At 37.9% G+C, this 13,026-nt stretch overlaps 1 protein-coding gene across 5 annotated transcripts in view; it reads left to right on the top strand.

The window, feature by feature from the left end:
• Positions 1–11,944: 11,944 nt before the first annotated feature.
• NRDE2 (NRDE-2, necessary for RNA interference, domain containing) overlaps positions 11,945–13,026 on the top strand; it is a 31,634-nt gene continuing 30,552 nt past the window's right edge. For all 5 annotated transcript variants that reach the window (XR_009958593.1, XR_009958594.1, XM_062577471.1 and 2 more), the window contains exon 1: positions 11,945–12,084. Coding sequence is in view for 3 of the 5 variants with exons in the window: in XM_062577471.1 (XP_062433455.1) it covers positions 12,006–12,084 (79 nt within the window). In the remaining 2 variants the exon portion in view is untranslated. The remainder of the gene's footprint in view (positions 12,085–13,026) is intronic.

Here is a 13,026-nt window from a genome sequence, read left to right as displayed (position 1 = left end):
AAAAAGCCCAACAAACACTTGTGTTGGCACAGCTGAGGAGAAGAGGTGGTATTAGAAGGGTTTAAACTATTGCCATTTTTTTTTATTGTGAAGCAGCTATAGGGCAGCTATACTCCTATATTTCCACCAAATTTAATAGCTATAGCATTGTAAAATAGAAATAATTTCAAGTAGAAGCAATGCTTCCAAGATCACCAAACATGTCCACTCTGAGCAGGTGAAATGTTAAAAATGAAAAATAATGGTTGGTAAGTGGAATTTTTGAAGGAAGGCTTTCCCCTCCAACACCCCTCCCTCACCCCTGTAAATAAAATAGTTAGAGATGCATTAATAAATACAACAATTTCGTTTTAGCACATGAAAACTATTCTTTTTATTTTATTACTTAATCACCACTTAGAGTACTGTGGTACTGTGAAAAATTATTAAAAATTACCCAGCTTCACAAAGATACAAAACACTTTGTGGTCTATTTGGTATAAACACAATAGAGCCTTGGCTTTCTCACTCGTCTTTATCAAAGGCTTTGGGGAAGGAATGGCTAAAAATAAAGTGGCCACAGGGGCTCTCTGCCCCACAGATACTGTATCTCAGGGCAGGAAACTGTGTGGAGAACTCCATGCCTGGCCTCGCTACCTCCTCCTCTTGCTCCGCTTCCCTTGTGGAGGGGGAAGAATTGATTTAGAGGTGGGGGGAAGGCAAAGGAAAAAAATGATCATCAGGCTCTGAAGGTCAATTCACGAAGTGACATCTGAATAGCTCTAGCCATGCTTTTCCTGAGGAGGGTGAGTGTCCCTATATGCAGAAAACACAGTTGAAATCTAAAGGAAAGGAAGAAATACAGAACAGGAGCTTTGCTAGGGATCAGAAAATTCCCTTGACAAGCAGAGGAACTGCTGGCTGTCAAGCTGCTTCGCAGACAGGGAGGAATGATGTTGGAGACCGCCACTGGAGAAATCTCCCACCCAGTCTGGCTATCACAACACAGCTGGCATCCGCAGGGAAGAGGTCCCTCAACAACAGAGAGCACCTGAAAAGATTATATTTCTCCTGAACTAAGAAGAACAAATTCTATTACCAGGAACCTCTGTTTGGCTACAGCTGTTAGTCAATTTACAAATGGCATTCAGCAGCTCCAATTCTCTAACTCCAGCTTTTCTTATTGCTTTCTTCTCTCTTTCCTCCTCTTACTTTTCTCCCTGCCTCCCCTCAAATCATCCGTGTCTCTGACACCTCTCTGAACGTACTGTGCTAATTATTTGAACATGCTTATCCCTGGGCTTGTCCGCATCTGCTAATCCTATTAATTTACCTTTCTTAAATAGTTATTTACTGAGTTGCAATAAAAAGTAATTACTTCTAGCAGCTAACCCCCCCCCCCATCTTAGCATTTTGAAAGAGAATAGTTTCTAGTCTAGGCTTTAAACTCTTCAGGGTTCATGTTGGGGTAGTGTTACTCTAACACAATGGGGCCTTCATGAATGATTAAGGCTGTTCAAGTGCTTCTATAATGTAGATATTTTCAGATTTTTTTCCAATATATTGTTACTGATTTGTTTGCTAACAAATTTGGAATACCAACTCAAAAGGAAAGCAAAAGGACCTTCTTATGGCCAGATAGAAGAGGGTATGTCAGATAATGAGACGAAATGAAATGGAAGTTGTGAAAATGGTCCTAGGGCTCATAAAAACCCAGCAGCTTTGAACAAAATTGATGAGTCAAGAGAAATTATATATATGTATATATATATAAATAAAATTATAAAATAGGATATGTTTTATACATATATGCATATAAACATATATCTTTCCGTTCACACCCTGAAGAAGGTATCTGGGTATTCAAATTATTCAGGTCTAGCCTATTTTATTGCACTAAGAACTAAGTATGAATTACCATCACCCTTGCTGCTTGTCCTAATACATTTTATGCATGTACAGCAATTTTACCAGCTGTCTGAGCCAAAAGAACTGGCTTTTATACAATTTGATGGGTGTAGAAATACACTGAGGAACAAGTGAGGCGAGAGGTAAGTGTATGGAAGAAGCATGGTAGTGCCTTTGAGGAAAGATCATAAACATAAAATTAATGTCCTGTCTTATCTACATGAAAATTAAATTTCATGGTGCTATTATACTGCTTACCAAATGTACTTGTCTATACAATCTCCTCTTCTCAAGGTTGTGCAACATATTGTTGACTGTCCACAAAGTGGCTGCTCTTTAGAAGAATAATTGCTGTGTATAAAAGGACTTCCACTGCTAATCAGATAAAGAGTGTTTCTTTTTAATAAATACATAATTGATTAGTCTTAATACCTTATTATAACTTAATTATAACTTAATGGTGCCATCCATAATTTAGGTATGTTAAGCTGGTATTCTTATAGGCATCATAATCCTCTGTGTGCTGAAAGGAGAGTAATAGTTCAGGATAGCAGTATGCCCATTCATGATATTGCAGATTTTTTTTTACTGCATGTATATCAGCTGGTTTTAATTCCTGTCAGATCGATGTGACATCAATCGGCATTCTGTCAAGGAGATGACACTGCATACAACTCAAGCATTATTCAAATTATCCAATATTAAAACTTATCACTACCAGTAATGGATACCTATGTGATATTACTTACAAAAGTGAAACTTTCTAGCAAATTCTGGAGGAAGGTTTGCTATCTTGCTCGCAGCTAAACTAATGAAATGAGTTTAATGGAATTAGTTTTGCAGTGCAAAAAGACATAGTACAAATTATAATCTCCCACAAGTATTTCAGCTTGGTTGTTGGTAAAACATGGGGATGAAGGAGATTTCTGAGGTTTAAAAGAGATTCAGAAATACACATATACAGATATATAGTAGAAAACTAATACCAGTAGAGCCCAGATAGTTGTGCAAGTGGTAAACAAAGCATTTTTTTTTTCACTGAGCACAAACTGATGCTATTTTAGACTAATTTTAGGTAGGTAGCAATGGTGGGGAGAGACCTGGTTGCATATATATATATAAAAAAAAGAGCAGTTACCCTTTTATTTCCATTTGGATAAGTCCAAATGAAATGGGAGTATAAACAAAGCAGCTTCAATAATTAGAACTTTGGAGGATTTTTTCATTCCAGAATAAAAAAATTTTGGTAGACATAGTAATTGATGTAGTCAAGCAGACTGAATATATCAGAGACTTAAACATGACAGAGATATGGAATTTATCTCAGAGGTACAAAAAATATCTGGAATTTACATTCCGAGTATAGAAGTATAGAAGTGAGTAATCACCTCAACAGTGAGAGTAGAAACAAGAAAAGGGCCTATAAGGAGTGGAGAAGGGAAATGAATGATGGAATGAATGAATGAAATGAAGAAAGCTATGACTTGGAGGCTTGGAGATGCAGGTATCAAGGAACATTTTGCCAAACCTAAACTAGATCTTGCAAGAGTAAGACAAAAAAACAGCAATGTAGGTAAAATACAGGTAAATATATATATATAGATAAAAAAATAAAGGAAGGTCAAAGGTGAGTTTTTTGTTAGAAAAGAAAAGAATATATACATTCAGAAATGAAAAGAACCATGACTTGGAAGCTAAAGTAGAAGAGCTCAGCTTGCTCAAATGGGGGAGCATTACTGACTAATGAAAACAGTAATGCATGAAGTTTTATGTGGCAGAGATTTTAATCCATCTCTTACATTGCAGTGAAGCTATATAACAAGAAAGAGCCATCCTGTTCAATCTTTTTTTTATAAACATTTAATATATTTGCAATTATTCTATCTAGTCTACAATAATACACAAAGCTTTAAAAAAATTTTGAAGATAATAATGCATGAAGTTTTATGGGGCAGAGATTTTAATCCATCTCTTACATTGCAGTGAAGCTATATAACAAGAAAGAGCCATCCTGTTCAATCTTTTTTTAATAAACATTTAATATATTTGCAATTATTCTATCTAGTCTACAATAATACACAAAGCTTTAAAACAATTTTGAAGAAAATGAACAATATGGATATAAATGGAAGATAGGATGACTCTCAATACAAGTTTATTAAAGGCAGATCACGAGTATACTTTAATAGTAACAGAACTTTTATAGATGGAAACCTGGTAGATCCAACTGATTCTATCTCAGTAAAGCTCTTGACAATGTAGTACTTGTGAAATTGTTCATTGAAATGGGAAGTAGTACAAGAAATGTTGGGTAAATTACAGACTAAAAGAGAGATGAGAGTGGGTCTGTACAGAGAAGAGAACTATGAAGCTGGAGAAAGGTTTCAAGTGGAGCTCTTTATACCAGCATTTAGACCAATCTTATTTAATAATGGCAAAGGAAAAAAAATGGAAAAAAAGAATGTGCTAATTAAACTTGCCAATGACAAAAACTGAGGCGCCTTGTCCACAAATAGCTGTATTAAGAATGTCCTTCCTAGAGAAGGACTTGTGACCTAGCAGCCTGGAAGTCATAGAAGTAAATTTAATAGAAAACACAGGACCATGTCCTTAGTGGTTGATAACAAGATTTTCTGATAAAAGAGGGGTTTCATTCAGGGGAAGTGATAGACTGGAAATGGCAGAGTGTAATAAATGATCAGAGTCATTATAAGTTGCTAGATAAATGCAATCCTGTGGAAGATTTTCAGTAGAGATTGAGAAGTATGATGCCTTTCTGTAAAGTATCACTGAGTCTGGAATACAGTGTACAATTCTACTTCTGATTGTGAACTGAAAAAAAGTACAAAAAGTTCAGTGGATTGGACAACAAATCTTATGAGAAGAAGTTTTAAAATTGCTTAATGAAAGAAAGACTAAGTGGCATATAATTACGGAATGTGCGCAGAGTACATGCAGGTAAACACTCTGGGGAAGGAAGAGCTATTTTAAGCCATAGGAAAATGCTGGCAGAGATATAAATGGATACAAACAGAGCATGAACAAAATTAAACAGGAAATCAGGATGCTTCTGACCATCAGAAAACTGAGGTTCTGGAACTCTTTTACAATACAAGAAAAGTCCAATAGATTTCAAAATTTTGCCTGAGCACAGGCTAATGAGAAAACAGAACGGATTTCTCCCAGAATAAATGAAACCCATGGGAAATACAGAAGGATTTCTGATTGCTTCCAAAGGAATGGATGGATAAGAGAACATTGAAAATCCTTTCACTGTTGACAATGCTCATTTATTTAAAAATGCCGATTATTTAAGCATGCTAAATATTTTTCATAGGCTGCATTCTGGAAGGCTTATCAGGGAGAGTATTACCTCTCCCCCATATTAAAACATCTGATTCTACAATCCCAGTACGGGAAAAAAAAAATACAATAACTGGAAGCTTCACCTGTGGCTTCTAATGAAGCCACAAAGCCATCTCAAAAGGGTGCAACGAGTTAAATGTTTTCTGTCTGAATGGCATGCAACACTTATTTGTTTGGATTTGTGAATAAAAGGAGTATGTCAAGTGTATTTTTCTTACAGGAAGATCTATTCCTGTGTTATTTTAAAAGGAAGGATTGTGGGCCTCCTGGGTACAAAATAGAAAGGCGAGAAAGATGGGATGTTTTTCTTGCAGGAATCAAATTAAAACTTCTTGCCTCTGTTTCTCTACAAAGAGCAACTGGATAAAATTGCATTTTGGATCTATGGGGAGTTCTTATCATTCAGAATTTTTTAAAATTGGATCTATAGTCTTCACACTGAGAAAGCTTGTATAAAATGCTAGCGGGGACTTTTAGGAAACAGAATGTTCTCCCTGTGTCTACAAAATACCTCCTTTCTCTGCTGGGCTTGATTCTGTTCCCACTGAGCAGCAAAATTCTCAGTAAATGCAGTGGCAACAACATCTAGACCTTTGTTTTTTGTCATCTACATACAAATATAATTTATATTCACATTTTCATTCATACACATGCAGTACATCTAAAAATAGAAGTCTGAGGTTTATGCCTAAAACCCTAACAGGCCTATCCAGAGCATGTCCTAGAAGCTGAGGTTTCTCATATTCATTTGATTATTTCTGTTTTATTTTATTGAAAGGTATACATATATTTCATATACAAATACAGAGTCAATCTGACTGTAAGTTTAATTCAGAGTTAAAGGCCAGCACTGCCTTGCAGCTTGAATAATACAATGAAAAAATCCTTAGGGATTTTAAGTGTAGAATCAGAATGTCTATCTGAACTGAACCAATTATCTTTATTGCATATGTCCATCACAAAAATACCTGTAACACTTCAGCTACCCAGAAAGCATTTGATACAATGCTTATCATAACTGAAAATTTTATAGACAGAACTTGGAACAGTAAATGAGTCACCAGGTTTGTTAAAATAAAAAATTAGAAAGATCACTTATAAACTGGCCTGATAGCCTTTACAAAAACAGTAGCAATGCTGCATATATGAAGATCAACTTACATAGGCTTATTTTCTGTTTAATTTTTCCTTTTGAAGGAAAATGTATGTACCACTTCCATGTAATTTTATATCCCTGTTTTATTAATGATTTAGAGTGCAAAGATTTTATTCAAGTACTATTTAATATATTGTAAGAAGAAAAAGGCAACAGAATTCTGTTTTTTCAATGAGCAATAAGATTTTCAAAATCTCTGCATAAAACACTCTAGAAATTACATACAAATTGACCTGCACAATGGGATTACTTTGAGGGTAAAATATGACACATTGAATTTAATAGCAGTAGTATACAGTAGTATACAATATCCTCATCTAGGATACTAAATGTATATATAATATAATATATAATTAAAATATGAAGAGAAAGTTAGTCTTTGAATTGTGTTGCTAAACATGAGTCACTTCCCTTCCCTTTAGAAATACAATAGAAGCATTTTGAAAAACAGATTTAAAATTATTACACTTTTGCATTAAACTATGTTCAGTTTTGACCTGTCAGTTTTGGAGACTGAAAGAACAATATCAAAACATTTAAGAGGAAAATTTTTTTAAGAGATCTTCTTGAGCTGCACCTGTCAAAAAATAACAAAAGCATGAGATGATGGCGAGCTCCTCTCCACCCTACGAAACATTCCAGCTGCGTTATGCTTGATGCTGGCAGTATGAATCTGCCTGGGGAGGGACGAGAGCTCACTGTTTGGGAGCTGTGATTGTTGGTTCACTTCTGAGCTCCGTCAGTTCTAGTCCTCTTCCTCACTGGGGAGCAAAGGCAGGGGTGGGAAGCAGAACCATTCCTCTTTGAAGAGGAATGGACTGGGGTGAATAGCTACATGGACCATCAGGGCATCATTAAAGACGGAAACCTGTGATGTCCTGTGTGTTCCTGCAAGGGATCCTCTCTTCCTGACTGTTCTGGTAACGAGGCCTGCTGCAGGATGGTGCTGGGTTTACCAGTCTGACGGCAATGTGTAGCACCTGGCAGAGCTGAAACTGGAGCTGTCACATTTCTGCTTGCTGAATGGGTCTCAATAAAAGAATTGCCCCTAGTAAAATTACTCCATGGACTTCAATATGTCTGCGTAGCATTGGCACAAACAAAAGGGTTTCTCAGTGAAAGAAACAAACCTGGTAAGACAAAGGCTGGAAACTTGGCACACTATCAGAAAAGGAACTTGTGTTATTAGAAACCTCATTGTGTCTCACAAGTCTCACTGCAGAGACCTATGTAATGTTATACAATTATAACATCCTCCTTTTACATTTCCCTATTTCTCTCACTGTTGGAACATCACAGAAGAGTCATATTAAAAACACGTGTTTTCCTATTAGAATAAGCTGCATAAACATTCTTACAATAAAAGTGCATCACACTATGTTAGTAGATTGGTACATGAGACTTGATAAGGCTGGTGGAACAAAGTGGAAGCCTGCTAATCTATCCCATAGAAGTGGTTCAGAAAAGCCAAATATAATGCATATAAATACACCCAGTCACCCCTCTAGCTCTGTAGTCTACATTAATTTCCTGTCCTCCTTCATGCAACTTATACTTACAGTCTTATAAAATTTTACAGTATTTTAAGGATAGTTTTTTCTTTATATCTGTTCAACGCAGCCTTTACTCAAAATTGTTGCATTTAGTGCTTTTAGTGCTTTTAGTGTTTAGTGCTTTTGTTCAAGATAACCATGGTATGTGCTGTAAATTACAATGTTTACAGCACTTTCACTGTAAGGCTTGTGCTGCAAGCCTTTGCATATGAAAACAGGCCCTCCTTTGTAAAGAGGATGGTCTCTTTGTATCTTCTAGTGAGATAAACCTCATCCTAACACAGACTCCTAGATCATCAGAGTGGAAGAAAGAACTTCACTACAGGATGTACATAGAAATAGAAAATAGAGAAAGCCACAAAAATATGAAAGAAATGAAGACGTGGTATCATGGGCTGCTGGTAGCATGGGCTCATGGAGTGAGGGTGTGGAGAGCATGAGGAAGGAAAATTTTAGTGTCTGAACCCAAGACAAATGGCCTGCTGTGGCCCTTCAGGCCCTAGTGATGGAGCCCAAACTGCTCCAAGTGGCACCTATATTCTGAAGTCTGACTCACAAATACCTATTAAAATTTTTTAATAGTATAATGGTTTGATGAGAGATTTTTTGCCTCCAAAGAGAATGTTATGATTTTTGTCAAAAAATACAAAATAATTCAGGCTCCAAATCAACTAAAAATTATCACCAGCATTTAAAATTTCAGTAAATTTTTCACAAGTAGCAGGGTGACTTAGATAACAACATCTTTTAGCAGCTATGTACATTAGCCAAAAATAAGGCTTTTCAAAGAAAAGAAATTCTTGAAAAGCTTTAGTATTAATTACACCAGAGTTGAATACCCTAAATAGGTAGATACAATACTAAGAACAAACTCAGGTGTTTTGAATAATACGTTATAAAGCTTGCCTTGTTAATAGGAGAAAGTCACATATACAGCTGCTGTGTATCTCTATAGCTATTGTAAAAGGCTTGAAGATTTGCCATAATTAGGATAGAACTGAAGTAACAAAGCTGTGTGTTTCATCTAACTTCTTTATTTTAGGTGGCAGATATCAAAAGGTATTCTGGTCGGGATCTTTAGTAGACTGAAAAAAAAAAAAAGGTTTGGCTCAACTCAGCTGAGGCAAACAATATTTTCATTAACATATTTATAATAGCACTTTTTGCCTATCTTCCTGTGAAATTATTGAAATGCACTGTGCAGGGTTTTATGACAAAACCTGCAAAATAAAGCTTGCTATATATGGAGCTAAATATTTTAAAGACAACTATTTCATCAGGATGGGCATTGCTCACTCAGTAAGTCAGAGGAATGCCAACACATAAGATTTTATAAAGCTGATTTTCACTAATGATAAATAATAAACAGTAAATATAAAATCAAATTTCACACAAATTTAACTTCCACTTCCAATAATAGGAAATATTGCCTTCATGAAGTCAGTAGTAGTGCTCACTATACATTTTTTTGATATCATAATAATATGAGCATAGCAACAACAAAAAAGCCCTTAACTCCTCTCTTTTATTTAATAATTATGGCTAATGTCCAGGGATGCAGGACCTGAGTCTTTATTTAGGATTATTAAAAACTCTTCGGTTATTTTACTCACAAAAAGCATATTTTCTCTTTCCGTATTTTCTTTGTTGAGAAATTGTCAGATACCATCATTATGAATAGCTGAGACAATATGAATAATGACATTTCAACAAATAAACTGAATGGTTTTATCATGAAATCCACTTAGTTTATCCAGCATCTAGAGTATCGGTATCTTTAAAGGGCTTTTGAGTCTGGTTCGAACATGATTTTCTATAGACTGGTGGTAGTTTTCCTAGTGCTGAGGTTTATAGAATAAACACACATTTCAGTACTTATTCAAATAGGATTATAACAAATAGTTCCGTGAGCAGGAGTAATGAAGCTTGTTCTGACTGAACCTTTCCAGTTGTTTAGGCTCCTGTATTTTGGTTTTATATAGTTCAGTAAGAACTGCATTCACTTTGGAGTTTTTCCCTCATTGAAAACGCTGCTTTACGTTGCCAATTGTTTTCATGGAAGTTGTAGGAATGTAACAAATTAACCTCCTGTTAAATCTGCCTGAAACTGTTAATGAGTTTTAAAACTATTGGAAGAAATTAAGACAGGCAGCAAGGAGGACAAAAATTCACTCAGGTAGATAATAATTTAAGTTTTCTCAGGAAAAAAGCTAAAAATTGCATATAACAAGATAAGGTTTAAATACTTTTTCTGAAATTGTCTCTTTAGAGTTTAGCTATATATTTATTGTTAATGTGATTATTTTAGAATTTTCGGTATCAGCTTTAAGCAGATATTTATTTCTGCATATTGTGTATTTTCACATTCTAATATTTTATTTCAAGGTTGACAGATGTTAACAGACTTGAACAAAAACAATGCTATCAGAATGTAAACCTGAATTTTAAAGCAAATTCTTTCCAATTTGGTTATTAGGCCCTTTTCCTTTAACCACACCCTTTTTTGTGACTTCCAGTCTATCAGTATTGATGACTCCTCTTTTCTTCCAAATCCTCTCTTTTGTCCTTATCTTCTTCTCTCCTGCTGATAAAAATGAATAATCTTTTCTAGATTAATAATAGATTAAGTTAGGAAACAAAGATTAAGAAATAGTTTTCTAGAGGAAGGAGGTTACCAGCAGAATTGTACAGGATGTGACTGTTCAAGCTGTACAAATAGTTTGTGGCAGTGAACGGAGATTCGACAAAGTTTGCGAATGGTACAAAAGTACTCAGGATGATCGAGTGGAAAGCTGACTGAAGAAGGGTCTCACAGTATTCTGCAAGCAAATTATAAAATGACCGAAAAACCAACTTGCTAAATGCGAAGTGTGTACACGAAAAAATAATACAATAACAATACAAGTAACAATAGTTACTTACTATCTTTTGCCACTCAGGAATGAGCTCTTAAGAGACATCGTAGCTGAGGAGAAATACAAACAGAATCACCAGAAGGTATTATGAAAGGAATGGAGAACACGCTAGGGTCATTATAATTCCCTGTCATACATAAATCCATTGTACACCTACACCTTGATTGCTGCGTGAAATTCTGGTCACATAATAGTATTAATGTAGGAGTTAGAAACTCCAGATAAATTTGACAAGGACAACAGAGTGGCTTTGATAAACACACACACACACACACACAGAAAGGCAGATTTTTCAGCCCAGGAAAAAACCTAAAGTGGACACATATAAAACTACGTGGAAAAAGTGAACAGGGACTTTAGCTTTTACGCACAATGCAGTAATTAGGCACTGGGCTTGAGACAATTCATACAATCCAATCGCAATTCATACAATGTGCAATTAAAACGTGGAACATACCGTGAAAGAAGGCCATTAGTATAAAAGTGATTATTATTTTTCCAGTTCCTTTATGGAGGGCGGGCTCAGCGATGCTATTAAGCACAATGAAAGCGCGGTGGCTGTCGCCTCTGGTCAGGAAATACTAGAGCACTGACTGCGAGAGGTGAGAGGGATCACCAGGAGGAGTTGCCCCGCCATTTGTTCCCTCTGCCCTCGCTTTTGAGGCAGGTTGTCTGGCTAATTGACCTTCAAACTTATGTGGGAATAGAGGAAACAGAGATAAATGGAGTATGACCGAATGGAATATTCTCTTCTTTAAAAATCTGAACAATCTGCTCCCGTGGGAAGTTTCCCTGGGGAGTCGCATGAGGAAAACTGGGTGGGCACAAGGCAGGCCCACTCTGGCTGTGGAGTCCCATTCTCCCTTCTCTTCTCCGAGGGCTGAAAAGGAGTTTCCTCCCCCAGTCCTGGAAACCCCTCAGGGATCGCGGTGGAAGGAGCAAGGTGCCTGGAGGCCCGGGACAGAGCACCGCGCCCCCCGCCCCAGCAGACAGCCGCCCTGCCCGCCGCCATTTTGGGAGCTGGGGCGGAGGGACTACACCTCCCAGCGTGCTCGGCGCCGCGGCGCCATCTTGCGTGGCCGACCGGCAGGGTAGCAAGCGCAAGTGGAAGTGGCGGCGAGCCGGGACATGGCCCTCTTCCCGGCTTTTGCCGGTGCAGCCGAGCTGGGAGAGAACCCAGCCAGCAGCAGCGAAGGCTCCCGGAGAGGTAAGGTCCTCGGAAGGCCCTCTTTCCTCCAGCAGCGCTCCGCGGGCCGACACTCGGGAAGTCGTTTCGCAGCCGCTCGCCTCCACGCGGAGCCCCCTTCCCCGCGCCAGACCTTCCGCGAGCCTTTCGCCTTCTTGCTGGGCGCGCTGACGGGCCTGCTCCGGCAGCAGCCGGCTCGCCCGCCCTCCGCGGGGACGGCCCGGCCCGCTCCGCCCCCGCGCTGAGCGTGATGATGATGATGTTGATGCGGGCGCGGCAGCAGGCCCGTGGGCGATTCCTGCGGAGCGCGGCGGGCGCTGCCGTTGGGGCGCAGCCGTGAGGGCATCGCGCACCCTCCGGCAACGGTGCTTTATTTGAGATGCCGTTGAAGGCTTGGGAACTCGGTGCATGTCCGGGTCGCTTTTCTGCTTGGCCAGATCCGTACAGTTTTGCCTCTGAGTCTTAGAAGTGTTGTTATGTAGGGTGCTGTATGCTTCATTTCAGTCCCTTAGCTGCTCCTCCTCCATATCCAGTGTGCAGTCATATACGTGCGTGTGTATGTATGTGTACACTAGCACATGTTAGATATTCATGTATAAGCACGATCCTTTTGTGTTCTCTAGTAAGGTGGGCAAATCTGAAATAGAACTTGGAATGTATTTGTTACTCTGCAGTACATGCTACTTTCCATATGAATAAAGATATAGCTCAGGATAAAGTTACTTTTTGTGATGTAAATTTTGGAAATAGGGATATCTGTGTCAAAGTGGTGTTGGGTGCATACTAACTTTGAAAACAAAGATAACTCAGATAGTTGTTATTTATGTGATGGAGAAGGTTTAATTATTTTATGCAGAAAAGAGTTTTTTTCCACTGGCCTTGCATAACTTAGAAAATACTGGGTTTTCTTAACTACCTTACTTGCTTAATAATTACTAAGCCAAATTTCAGTTGTAAAGGATA

This window comes from Rhea pennata, chromosome 5, assembly GCF_028389875.1.
Source record: "Rhea pennata isolate bPtePen1 chromosome 5, bPtePen1.pri, whole genome shotgun sequence".
NCBI lineage: Eukaryota > Metazoa > Chordata > Aves > Rheiformes > Rheidae > Rhea > Rhea pennata.
This window is presented reverse-complemented; position numbering and strand designations above follow the sequence as displayed.